Source organism: Contarinia nasturtii, unplaced genomic scaffold (genome assembly GCF_009176525.2).
Source record: "Contarinia nasturtii isolate CC-2019 unplaced genomic scaffold, AAFC_CNas_1.1 Cnas_scaffold_220, whole genome shotgun sequence".
Lineage (NCBI taxonomy): Eukaryota > Metazoa > Arthropoda > Insecta > Diptera > Cecidomyiidae > Contarinia > Contarinia nasturtii.
Window position 1 is genome coordinate 2,919,848 of NW_022197577.1, and position 14,524 is coordinate 2,934,371.

The 14,524-nt window shown below is 35.8% G+C and overlaps 1 protein-coding gene across 1 annotated transcript in view; it reads left to right on the top strand.

The window, feature by feature from the left end:
• LOC116336900 (histone acetyltransferase KAT7) overlaps positions 1–14,524 on the top strand; it is a 29,217-nt gene that overhangs the window by 6,806 nt on the left and 7,887 nt on the right. The window contains exon 8 of the mRNA XM_031761098.1: positions 12,809–12,966. Coding sequence (XP_031616958.1) covers positions 12,809–12,966 — 158 coding nt within the window. The remainder of the gene's footprint in view (positions 1–12,808; positions 12,967–14,524) is intronic.

Below are 14,524 nucleotides of genomic sequence, written 5' to 3' on the forward strand. Positions count from 1 at the left end.
TACCCTTTTATCCGATCATATTTTAATGCGTGCGAGGTAATTTAATGATAAACAAGGCTTACTATTAAATTCGCATTCTTTTGTTTCGAAATTAAGTCTTCAAATCTGTTCAACACGGTTCACCTGCAAATTTTTGTCGTACTTTTTTATGCTACCGAAATTTGTACACCGGAAAAACGGTTTTCAATTTGGAGTTTTTCTTTTATGCTTCTCCTGTTCGTGTTCCCTTTCACAGTCCAAAATGTCTGACAGTTGACAGCTTCACTGGAGCCAAAAAAAAAATGACAAAAAGAAATGATTGCATGACAGACATGAACGTCGATGGAAAAAAAGAGAGACATTTTCTGGTTTCCATTTATCTCGCTATTACGATGTCATAATGAAAGTGCAATTATTCACCACTTATCACAATGAAGAAATGCACCGTACATCAACCATCATCATCATCATCAACTGCACCGTCGGCGGTGGCGATGGCAACGATGATGGTGTCAGCACGAGACAATTTCAAATGAAAACGAGTGTTGAAATGGAAAACTGAATGAGGTGATATGTAAATTATAAAAACGTCCTCATAAGCGTATAAAACGACGATGCAAAGAACATCAAGTGTGGATGTGCGCCCGTTCTGCCACAAATGAAACAAAAAAAAAATGAAACGAAAAAGAACCAGAGCCAGATTTATTTAGTTTTCGCATGTAGTCAATCGATGATGCACAGCCTCTTGATATAGACCCATAGACTTGGCACACAATGTGTATCACACACACACATATTGTGTGCAAAACTCTTTCAAGTGTGTTATGGAAAACACACCCGTGTTTTCATCGCCATCATCATCGTCATCATTTTTTTCTCTGTACCGTTTGTTTCGTATCTTATGGCGTACAGAGATGCAAACGGTGCATATTTTTGCGAAGAAACAGTAGCACACAAAGAACCCCGGAAAAAGCCATATATTCTGTGAATGAAAGCTAAATGCAGAGAAAAAAAAATCATAAAATTAGGCCCATTATTCGTGTTTCTTCATTCAGTATGCCTATTGACTTTGTCCTAGTTCTCGAATGAACCAAATTTGTACTGTTCCTTTTTTTCCGGTTTTAATTTATGTCATTGTGCATGTTTTTGAGTGAGAGAACAGAGAGTGACGTCGATGCAATTTGATCACGCTTGAATATCCAGCATGCACTTTTATCGATAAAATTAGTGAATGGATAACTTACATACTCCTCCTCGCATCTCTTGACTTGCACTTCATTCATTGTGCATTTTCAATGGGAACAATTTTCACGATTAATTCAGTTTGAATGAACAGTAAATCATGAATGAAAGTTTGATGTAGAAATGTTTCTATATGTGTGTTTAAATTGCAAACGAGCCCACATCTGGCCGATAGGCAAAATGCACACATTTTGCGGCAAAGATCAATTAGTTTTTTTTTGGATCTTCTTTTTTTACGGTTAACCTCTATGGAAAATCATGTGTGAATTTATTATAATATATAGTGCATAAAAAGCATATAATCCCGTTCAGCCCACAAAAGCGAAACGTTGCAAAAAAGTGAGCGTGTGTTGGTTTCCTTCCATAAAGATAATCGAGTGCCAATAAATGAGCTTCACACAAAAACTGCACACCGATGTTCAATATTTATGATTGATTTCTGAAAATTTCGATGCATTTTACACGAATTGGCTAATTGATATAGATATTTTTCGTGGGTTTTATTTGATGGTATAAATCGATTTTAATGAATATAAATGTAAAGATGCTCCTGTCATATCAAAATATGCATGAATTTTTAATTGAAAAATGCCAAAATGGAAAATCAAACAATTTATGTGTCCTTTGAAAACGGTTCAATATACGGATAATTGCTTTTTGAAGTTTTTTTGCGGCAAAAAGCGTAGAGAGCAGTAGAATGGATGTAGAAAAAAGAGAGTGAGCGGGAGAGAGAGAGAGAGAGAGAGAGAGAGAGAAAGGGAAAGAAGAGTGTTTTGGTTTGTCGAAAATTCCAGTTGGTTCGCTGCACATTCATTCAACTCATCATGCCGACTTCGACAGACGAACAATGAAAATTCAAAGAGAACGCTCGAGCTGTGCTTATTGAGGGGCCAATGCGCTTTACAACAAAGTTCATTGCACTGCGATGGCTCCAAAATGGTAAAATATATGTACTGTACATGAAAAAGTGATGCCGAAAATGGTTTATCGTACGAAAATGAATTGGATCGCTTGATGTGTACATATGCGTGCTGCAAGTGACTATCGAATTCGATTTTCTCTCGTTCTCTCTGTCTTTCATGGGCACCTTTTGTGGAAAATTGTCTCACGCGAATGGAACGACGGCAACCACAAAGCAAACACACACAGAGACAAACGCACCAACGCCAACAGACACCGATAGACAAAAAAGACAGACTGTGCACACTGCACAATGCAATGAGAAGAAGAAAACTACATTAAATTGATGTACTCCCCACATTGTACAAAGATTCAATTTCAGAACAAACGATACAACAAGAGCCAAACAACAACCGAAAATTTGATGCCCAAAAAAAAGAAAGAAAAAGACAGAAGGACATAGAGAAAGACACACAGAATGTTGTTGATGTTGTTGATGATGAGTCGCTGTGTCTGTTTTATAATCTGTGCATCGAGTAATAGCAAACGAGTGTGTTTGATTTGAGCCAAAGCAAGGCAACGAAACAATATCAAATAGTAAAATGTTGAAATAAAAAAATGAAAATACAAGGAATATGTACGATGTACGTTCAACATGCACATATGCCTTTCGGATGAAGTTGGTTAGGTCTCTGTCGGCATGTTTTTTTCTCTCTCTCGTCTTCATCTCCTATATTCGTATCCTGCATTGAATTGATTCAAGCAAAAGCTCCATGACAACTACCGCAGCAAATCCACTGAAGCATCCAATCAGACGATTCATCCCCGGAATTCTACCGCATCGACACATCTGATACGGCTGTTGTTGCTGATGTTGCCGTTGGTTTTGCACATATATCTTCCCAATTATATTCGGCAACATAATTCGAATGTGCATTCTCGCCAAAAATATGCATACACACACATCCTCAAATCGTATAATATGCACCGATTACCACTATTTCGTCTAAATATTTGTGTTTGTATATTTAAAAAAAAAAAAAAACTACTTTGTAATACGCAAAACACTGGCTTAGTGGATGATGTTGATGACTGTGTGTTTTCGGAACGGGGCCGAGAGATGGATGGAAAAAACAGAGCTCCAGCATGGAAAATATGAGCTATGAGTGCTTTCATATTTGTGCGCTGTACGTTTTATCGGTGTTTATGTGGTAAACCGATGCCAAAATTCAAAAGACTCATGCTAAATTGACTGGAAATAAAGTTTTGTTTACGGCACTACCTCAATATTTAATATGGCAACGTACTCCAAACTATACGTATATATGACCTATCTTTTTTGATCATTTTTGTTTGAAGAATTTACAGTGGAAAACTTTAAATTCCACTCAGCAATGATGAAGAATGGTTTTTTTTTTGTTTTTTAAGACAAAGTGATCAAAATGGATGAGTGCGGTTGTCATGACGCCAAAACAGACAATTCTTCTAAGCAATCTCAATCGTGTATTCTTCTTTTTGACACATAATTTCCAAAGTACTTTCTCAAGCGCACTTTATTGAACGAACTTTTTAAAGTTTGGTTGTAAGCCACGACGAAAACGATGACGACGTATCTTTTATCCATCAAAAATGTTAAACTGAACTTGAAACAACCAAAAGAAGAGAAGAATATTCAAACATCAGACAATGCATATTCGCTTAATCAAATGTAACACGGATACAACAAGAGTTTCATTGCGTTTCATATAAAATAAATAAAAATTAAGGTGGCATCGTGTTGAATCCTTTTTCCCATGCTAATATCACCATCGCCACCAAGCTCTGTATTCGCTCCATGTTTTTCCATAGTGTGTTTGCTTGAAGCTTCGATTCATTGTACAGAATCCAACATTTTCTGTTGTCATTTCAGGTCTCTCGTTTATCGCATGGCGGGAAAATCACAAAACATTAAATTGGTTTGATCAAAATGCGCACAGCATTTCTATTTTATTCAGCTCGTCACACTCGTACCACCAAAAACATATCTGATGTGATCTGAACAAAGGCAGAAAAAAAAATCACATGAAAATACACACACCCAATAAAAAACACATGAATTCGAACCGAAACAGAATGAATCAACAGAAACGATGAGTGAAAAGTGAATACACGAATGAAAAAAAAAAAAAAAAAAAAAAACTTTTACTCCTGCAGTGCTTTTTTTCGGTGGTGTGTTGCGTCGAGACGATAATATCGATCGACGCTTGATGTCCCTAAGGGTAACGTCCGCACCATAACCTCGCTTGACCTCTTCTTGTTTTGTGTATTGACTGCTGCTGCTGCACACTCGGTGTACATTTTTGGCTGCTGCTTCTGCTTTGTGTGTACAGAAAACATACAGCAATTCCGACAGCCTCGAAACTCGAGTATGCCATAGCCAGCACTTTATGATGTTGTTATAGTTGCCGCGGAACATCGGGCCATAGCGAAACGATATCAATATAATAATGACCACGCATCTTTTGTGTTATACTATCTTTTGAACCTTTGAGCTGCTTTTCTCCCTCTCTACACCTCACTCCCCAACACATACACACACACAATCGTACACAATATTCTCGTGTGAATGATGCATCATTGCATAGAAGAGCAGCGATACCGCCGACCAGGCAACAGAAAGGGAAACACCAGCATCAAGAGAAAGAGTAAAATGCGACTTTGCCAAAAATAAATTTGTTTGAACATTAGCCTCCAATCCATTACGGAGTTCAACGTGTTTTGTTCCTTCACGAATTATGGAAAACCGTCGTCTCTGAATATATATATATTGTAATAAGCGAAGGAGTAAACGAAAAAAAGAGAAGCAGTACACGGAGTGCAGTGCGAGAAGCGTAAAATGCCGAGTGCTCAAAGTGAATGTCGTCGCCATATCGAACATTCAATTTCGAGGGTTGTATTTCGTTTTTATGATGGTCGCAAAACGCGCCAATGTCTTATAAAATGCAACGAAAATCATGTTCTTTTTCTTCACTTTATCCATCGTCTCTCTCTCTCTCTCTTCCCGCTCTGGCGATACTAAAGACATAAAATGTGCACACATAAAAACAATGGCAAACATCCTCACCGATCAAGCAACAAAATCGTTTGCCTTTGAAAGTCACCGAATCATTCTCACGTTTTATGTCTTTTTTTATACAAATAAAATGCGAGATTTTGCCTTCGTCGTTATTATCGTCACACACACACACACACACACACACACACACACACACACAGTGTCAATAAACACTGCCGTTTTCAACAAATGCATAAAATTGTCAATTTTCTTTAGATTAAACTTGAATTAAATCATTTGAAGCATTGAAAATATTTTGTAAACATTCAATGTCTCAATGTTGATGGCTGTCTTACGCCCAAAGTTAGATGGCGTTTTCTTTCGCTTCAATATTGAGAGGGTACAGAAAAATGATGGAGTCATTGTTATTTATTCGGAATTGTGTGATTAAAGCGAGCATTCACTGAATTTAAATTATAAATTGAGACAGATTGCATACCCATGTTTTTTTTGTGTGTGCATGTTTTTGGCTTGTTTTTGTTTATATTTTGTATTTGCACGGTGATATTTGATGAAACGAAAACTTTCTATGTCTCTTCTCGTCAAAGCTGTGTACTTCAATAAAATGTCATTGGACAAAACGGTTTGAAAATGTTCATTAAAAAAGTTTTTTTGTTGTACTTCTTGAAGCAATACGATGTGCAACAAAGGTCATGCATATTTACATTATACCACGACTATGCTTACAAAATCACGACGATTTTTAATTTAATACAGTTATGGTGCGTTCATCGACTCTTTGAAAGCTATCAATGCGACGGTTTTATCCAGACCGGAGTTTTTCGAAATTTAACAGAAAAAAACAAAGATAATACGCGCTCTTCAAATACCCTGAAGAACCGTTTGAATGCAATGATTTAGACGAATCGAGTTTGTTTTAATTGGGGAAGATTTAATTAAATCCATACAATCGAGCATCACTTGTTCGCAGACGATTTTATCGACGGCAACGACGAAGATGACGGCGAACAAGCAAAGAAAAAAGACGCTATTGTCCAAAGGTGTGCTCGTGTTTATCTACCTAATTCATTGGATAAAAACATTGTATTGCATTTTACATTTCCAATTCATGTAAAACTGATTGAAACTGGTCCCTTTGTAGAATATTCAATATTGTTGGCTGTAAAGTATGCCACAAAGTATTGGCTTAACGTAAAACCACAAAATAAAATTGGTTTTCCATATAGATAAATTCGAGAGCTTTTCGATGTGTATATATGTAACAAGTAATACATCCGACTTTTTGGCATGTTTGCGGTCGTCTCGTATTTGTTTTAACTTTTTACTCAACCTCCTCCATCACCACCGCCATGGCCACCAAATTCTGTATATTTTCAGAGAGTTTCAATGATAAAGTGAGAACGAACCACATACTCATTCTCCGGTCTCGCTCCCCATTCCATATAATGATGCATTAGCACATGATGTAAGTGCTTGTGCTACATAAATCGTCAATATGGATAAAGTTGTCGCTTTCCCAAAAATCATGGTCTTGATGCGGCTTGCTATTGTTGTACAACTCAATAGCATAAATTCATTTCGTTTACAGAAGGGGGGTTGAAAGTGTTGGGAAAAAAAACCCACTTGGATTGCTCATTTCATTTTATTTAGAAATAGAAAGAGATGCCAGACACTTTTTACAATTTTCTTGAAATTGTCTGAAGAATTATTGTTAAGGGTAAAAATGCATTCAAAGTCTAGACATATATACATATTGCATACAGTAGTAGATCGTTATCTATCGATGTTGCCAATGTTGTAGCTACTTTTCAACCCCGAAAAATATACCGTTCTCGCATCTCATAGCTCAATCTCTGGCTCTCACACTCGTTCATTCAATTCATTCTCTCTCTCGGTTCGTATCATTATTTTTATTCGGTTCAGTTGATGTACAACAAACTTTTGTTCGACGCTAGTTTTCTGTTTGAAATTCCAATTTTGTATATTATTATGGTACGAACACACACACACACCGTGTATATATAAAATAACAAAGTTCTCAATCGAAAATATTTGCATTTCGGTTCAACGTCGAATTGAATTTCCTCTCTTTGTTTTCTATTGATAAAAATGGTTATGGTGTTTCGTGGGTGTGCATCTCTATCATACGTTAAATTATGACTGATGTTTGTCATGACTGGTTTTATGCAATATGATAGTTTGCTGATGATTGTTGTTGCGTTTCTTTTTTTTCGTCTCGAAACTTTCGTTCGTTTCAACATTATTTTTGAAATTAAAATTTTACTCATTCAAAGTGTAACCAAACTGAGTAACTTCTCATTCGCAGTCTTTCAACATCCAATTCCCTTTCTCTTCATCTGCCACCGCCTCAATCTTGTCACAAAAATAAAAATCCACATGTTCAGAGTTCATAAACTGTTCATAAATTTACACTTGTTAAAGTGAGTAATTTAATTAGTTCGAAAAAGTATTTTCAAAGCATTTTCATTATCCTGGTGTCATATACCAAACATAATTTCGAAAAAAGAAGAAAAGAAAGAGAAAAAAAAGACGATGCGAATCGGGATATTAACAAAGGTGTTTATCCAAACACAATGATGGAAATCAGCATCATCGTCATCATCAGCAACACGTTCATTCACGTCTGAAGTTACAGTAAATGATTCATCTTAATTTATATAAAACGAATCCGAAGCATCAGACTTCTATGCTTGCTTCTATGTACAACAAGAGTTCAAAGTACTCTCCACTGAAGCAGTGCGAGAAAAAAAATAATGTTTTTACAACGCTTTCTCTTTGTCCCTCTTTCTCTCTCTTTCCACAAACCTTTCACCCACGTTTCAACCAAACTCCAGCTTTGGCTCTGCTTCAATCACACTTGCTCACACTCTGGTCTCACTGTGTTTGTGTGTATCCCTGTAACAGTCTGTAAATATAATTACATTGAAATGACAAAAATCGCTTTGAATGCGTTTGTTCGGGTAAAAGATGTAAGTAAATCTCATAAACAGACATGTAGAATCATATGCCCTTTTACAACGCATTTCACACACACATGAAGTGGATAAAGGACGTTCACAAATGTACTCAATACCCAAGTATTCGAGCAAAAATACCAGCAATAAAACCAACATCGATGCCATTGCCATTGCAAAACAAGACGACACACCAAACGAAAAGAGAGAAAAAGAGATGGAGAGAGTGAGAAAAAAGCATATGCAGACATTTTGGGAGGAAACAATCCCTTTTTTTATTCAATATGTGTCTGAGCATGTATCCTATGTACTTGTGCGTACGCACGTGTGAACAATGCCGCATTTTGAACGAGAAATCATTTTGTCGAAATGCAGAACATGCTCTTCTTGTTAGCTTTTATTTTATTATATTGATATGATTGTGTGTGCGATTGAATCGAATCGCGTTCCAGCCAATATTAAAGAAGCCGCTTGATTTGGCACTTTCAAGTTGAGGGAAACAAATAACAAACATTATTATGATGAGAAAACCTTGAAGCGAAATAATCACATTGAAAATGGAAAAATCGAAGTGTGAGCAAGTTAAATTGAATCAACTGTTGCTGTCAGTAATGAACACCGACTACTATTGAAATTTGGATAAATATCGGCGAATCGGAAGATGCGTCAATTTATTTATAAACTGCTGTTTGCTGCGATTACTTCTCCGTTCCAATTATTAGTGATGATGAAATTACCACCAGTCCATTATGGGTGTGTGTGTGTGTGTGTGTGTGTGTGTTGGCATATCTACGAAAACTTCATTTTACCACTCGTTCATATTGAGTGAATTTTCCAATTATACTACACTAAAACCGATCTGGTCGTATTTGTAAAATTACGGCGACTGTAACCAAACGACCGACCGACCGACCGAAGAGAAAACTGTTGTATGCGCCGTTTGAAAAGTTGTTCCGTTTCAATTGGATAATAATAATATGGAATGCCAACGCCGTCCGACATTCGACTATACTTAATTCAATATCCGTTCGATTATGTCGGCGACCACTTGTATTGATTGAATTTGAAACGATTCAATTGGAAATTGGAATTTGGATTTGTTCTGCTTCTGGTTTGGAATGCAAAGAATTGAAGCGAGCAAAGCATTTTTAAAAAGGACAAGGAAAATACTTTACCTTGTAGAAATAATCATAACACTAACCTACGACAACAATACTCAACGTCGGCATGGCGCGTCATCGTCATCATCATCGTTTTCTAGCAAAATCGACGTCCCGACGCACTTCCGGAAATGTTATATACCATTTTTGCGCCTATATGTTACATTGAGCGGGCATTACATTTCACAAAAAGTCTCGTTGTAAACCGTGGCGTTTATGTAGCCAACATGGTGTTACTGCACTTCGCACACATACATACAATAGATACGTAGATCGGTGGGGATTGTGCAAATAATATCACATATCGTATATGTTTGCTTTGATTGCGGTTCCCAGTTCTTTTTCATACGCCAAAAAAACCCTGCACACTGGCCATTCGTCAAAAAGTTAACTAAAAATATAATTATTTATTCAATTGAAATTCGATATAAATAGAGCATAATTCGGATGAATGCACAACGAGAGAAAAGAGGCGAAAAAAAAACCACGCTCAATGTGTACATTGTAGTCAACGACAGCAACGGCGACAATGATGAATGTGAAGAACGAAAATGCCGAGCGAAAGAGAAAGGGAGACAAATTAAACGAAAAATTAAAAAGAGTTATAGACTCTAACCATGTGTGTATGTACGTTTACATCGCATATTTATAGATGATATTATAATGGATTTTGTGTGTTGCATGTCTTTGAAATGCAGCCATATGTGATATGTTGCGAACGAATCGTAAAATTCACAATTGTAATTGAAAATCAACACAGCAAACGACAAATTTTCACAGGCAACGTGTATAACGTTGACTGTTTAACCAAGGCGAAATGGTTAAATGAACGATAGAGAGAGAGAGAAAGAGAGAAAGATAGAACGAGAGCAATGAATGAGCGAGAAAACAATAGAGAGAAAGGGGTACAAAATGAATTTGTAATGCCTGTTTTATTGTATGACTTCATTAATTTAACAATGCTTTGCCGTTTTCTCGGTTTCCAAAATGACAAACGCGCGACCGAAAACACCAAGGTAATTCGCTCGCGCGCCGAACAATATGTACGTTGTTTTTTTTGTTCTTGCTTTATTTGCCCAACACTGAACATTTTCTGCCCGTTTTATATTATTTATCAAGGCATTTTTGCATGCTGCATATGCACCGGGGTATTTTTCACCTTTATTAACAATAAACCGTATGTTCAAAAAAAACCACATGATGTGACTCGCGATTTTTATCTATGACCAACCATTGACTTTCACATAATATGCCCCAAAAGCTTTTTTATATATAAATAATTCCTAATGCATTTGCGTGCATGACAATTGTTACATTTTACAACGAAAACATGTACACTTAAATTCACCAGCACAAGCCAATGTCGCTTATATTCAGACCACATTTTTGATTAAATAATAAAAAAAACACTCAAAACCACTTCAGTATTAAGTAAACAAAGTGATTCGATTTGTGGTGTTGAAGAAAAAATTACCAAATCCAGTTTATACCACTGAGATTGAAAATAAAACGCATTTCTCAAATGTATTACAATTTGCTGCACACGTGCATTACAGACTAATGTTAAACGTATGTTAACAAGACAAAAGAAAAAACGCCAATTCAAAAGAAAGCGAGACCCCAACAAATTCACAGACTGAAAAAAAGAAAAAATATGCACAAAATACAGCTCGTTTATGAAATGAGTATCTTCTGGGCACAACAGAAAAAAAGGTGACCAACAATTCGAGAAACATTGCGACTAATTGAATTTTAAGAGAAATAATTACATACGTTATCAGGTGTCAAATAAGAATAAAAATGAGTTTCGATAACAATTACAAATTGAGCATTGCAAAATTGATAGTGAAAGCCATCAAGCCTTGGTAAAAAGAAAGCAAAGTACATGTGACACCTTGGGGCGCAACACAATGAACAACAAAAAGAACAACGGAAAAAAACATTGGAGCGTACGCTCGCCCATCGACAACTATCGCAATTGTTGTCAACAAATGCAGCGACAACAACAACATCGTCAGCGGCAGCAGCTCCATGGTGTGCTCTTTTACTTCGATTGGCATCAGTTTAAAACGATCAGCACACAATATTTACACAGCATTTCCATATCTTTATTTCCATAACATTTAATTTTACTTTCATGACCGAAGCATTTACATATTTTTTTTATGAACGTCATTTTTTTTCTACATTTGTTCCTGTCCGCAATGCTTTAAAATCGTTCAATTCGTTTTTTTTTCATTCAATGTTGTCATTTTCTCGTCCACCTTTTCGTTGAAAAATTTAATCGACGGTGACAACATCACCGATCGAATCATTTTATTTTGTCATATTTGACTGTGCGCATCTGAGCATGTTTGCTCATTCAAAGTGTTTCGATGTGATACAATGTACGGATATTTAGTAAATATTGCTTACACACTATTATTAACTTTTAAATATGCGCATACATTTTTCACATTTTCGATAACAAAAAAAAATCGCGCATTTTTCTCTTTTGAATGATGACTCGCAAAATGTGCGTAGCACAGTGAATCTATTTAATGTCAAATTCACTTAAATTAATCGTTGAACGCGCAATTTTTTTTGACAGATGCATTAGTCTTAACGTAAAACTACAGCGACGAAAATAACTGGCATATTGAAATGCATTCAAATTTGAATGAGTTAAAAAAAATGGAAGAAATCTTTGATGGAGTGATAAAGCGAATGTATTTTTGACGAAATGATAAAGATGTTTCGAGGCTTTCTTCACGCCGTGAACATTGTATATTCCCTAAAGCGACAACCGAAACATGATCGAAAACCACCATGATTCAAATTATTTGATAAATTCATTAATCTACAACAAACATGCAAAATGAGTCGCGTTTTATACAAATGAGACAAATATGCAAATGATCGCTTAAAATAAATTAGATCATTTTTCATGTTATATAACGTGGCCAAGTTCTCATCATGACATTGAATCTTAATTTTAAAAAATAGAACTTGTGCGAAAGATAAAGAAAATCATGCAAATGGAAAATGGCATTCAAAATAAAATTAAGAAGGGGCGGATCGAGTTGTTAAATTAATATAACTAAAGCATGAAATCCTACTGAAATTTATATATTTATTCGATTTTTTCGGCACTTGCTCACACACATTTATTAATATGCCATCAATGGATGTCATGAATAAAACTACAATAGCATTGCAATCACTTGTTGTCGGAGGCCAGTTGTTGTTGAACAAAAAAAAAAAGAAAAGAAATCGAAGTGTTGTAGCGACATCACTCAATCATCGTTAAGAATTTTATTTGGCAGCAGGCTCTTTTTCATTTGCTTTCTCTTTGTGTAATGACAGTCTATTTTCGCCGTTGTTCACATCTAATAGCAGACATTCCACGTATTATATCTTTATTTTTGCGATAGCAATCAATGTTGTTTGTTCGTGATCCAATTTGCATTCTTATGTTTTAATTCGTAATTTTATTTTTTCTTCTTCTATTCTCGCAGGTTATCTGTTGACCCGTGTTGAAGGTAAAATTGGTTCGCCAGAGAAGCCATTGTCTGATCTCGGTTTGATATCATATCGCTCGTACTGGAAAGACGTTCTATTGGACTATCTATGCTCACGATCTGGTAGCACATTGAGCATAAAAGACGTTTCACAGGTATGTATGATCAATAAAAATTCAATCACAATCGATGACCACAACACTTACCACAACATATTTTAAAAACAAATCCATTTTGTATGAACGACCATTTATCGGCTCGTCTCTCATTTCATTATACATTTTATTCACCATTTCTCAATTACATGCACGTTTTAATTACAATTTGAAACGAAAGCAAAACCATGTTCATGTCAATTGTATATGGCCTACGTAAAAAAAAAATGTCGCTCTCTATGTGTGAGGGAGAGAAGAAGAGAAAAAAAATTAATTCCAGCGATAAAAATCATTTGTTTAATTTAATAAAGCTTTGTTGTTATTGAGCTGGAATGAGAATGTGCTTAAAGGACAGTGCACCAGTATCATTTTCAGATGAAATATTATTATCGAAAGAAATTATTTCCCAAAAAAGACAGAGACAAACACGAGCCGAACAACATAAATTTGAATTACCACGTATCGTTCGTCATTACGTTCCTTGTGGCTATAATATTTCAAATATTGCAATTACTCGGCCCCTTTCTTCGTTCATTTATTTTTCAAGAAAGGACTGAATTTTTGCCATATTTCTTCTCGATTTTTTTTATTTTTCGCTAATTCGTCCCCATGGTCGCTGAAAAAGGAGACTCACAAACAAGTCATATTTTCATTCGATACTGATTACAATGGAATAATTAATGCATGTATATCAAGTGCGTAATGATTAAACTGTCTTCGATTCGCTTGAACAAGTGGTAGATGTGTCTGAACGGTTGCGTTGGTCGGTGCGCGCACTTTTTTTTTTTACTTTTTTCATTATCATTTATTCTTGGTGCTGGTCTTAAAGGTGAGCGTACGCGCGGCGGATATGTGTTTTGTATAAATTGATATTTTGATGAGCGTATGCTGCATCTAATTGAAAAAAAAATTGTTTTAAAAGACGACGTTGGTAATCATAATGCATGCACAAATATGTGATCGTATACGCTGTATGTGTGTTCTCTGTCTCTGTCTTTTTCGTCTTTCTGTTGCATATAAATAGCGGTAGGCTGGCCGCCGTATTGAATTTATTGGATCTTGTCATGTGAAAATCAAATAAAGATGAAAATTGCGAAAAAATAATTGAGAAATTTTTAGAAAGAATCGCTCATTCCATCCGATGTACATGTATAGGCGTAATGCGTGTGCGCGCACACATAATTTTGCTATTTCTCCCACTCTACAATTACGATACTCCCCTTCGAAGTCCATTTAACGCAAGCACATATCATATACGTTGAATAAAAAGTGGTTCATCGCTTTTGCGTACGCTATAAAATGCAAATTGAAACTAGACCGCAATTTGGTGAATTTATTAAAACGAATACATATGTGAACAACAAATCGAATCAGAATCAGAACATAATCAACGTTGTCGACGATATCGGGGATCATTGTAATCATTTTCTTCCCTATTTGCAATCATTCAATTTACAATAACTGACAACGCGCTGTCTCGGTCGTCGTCATCATCATTTTTATTGGCTTTGGCTATAATTTTCCCTGACTAAACTAGTTTATAATTGAATAAATTATC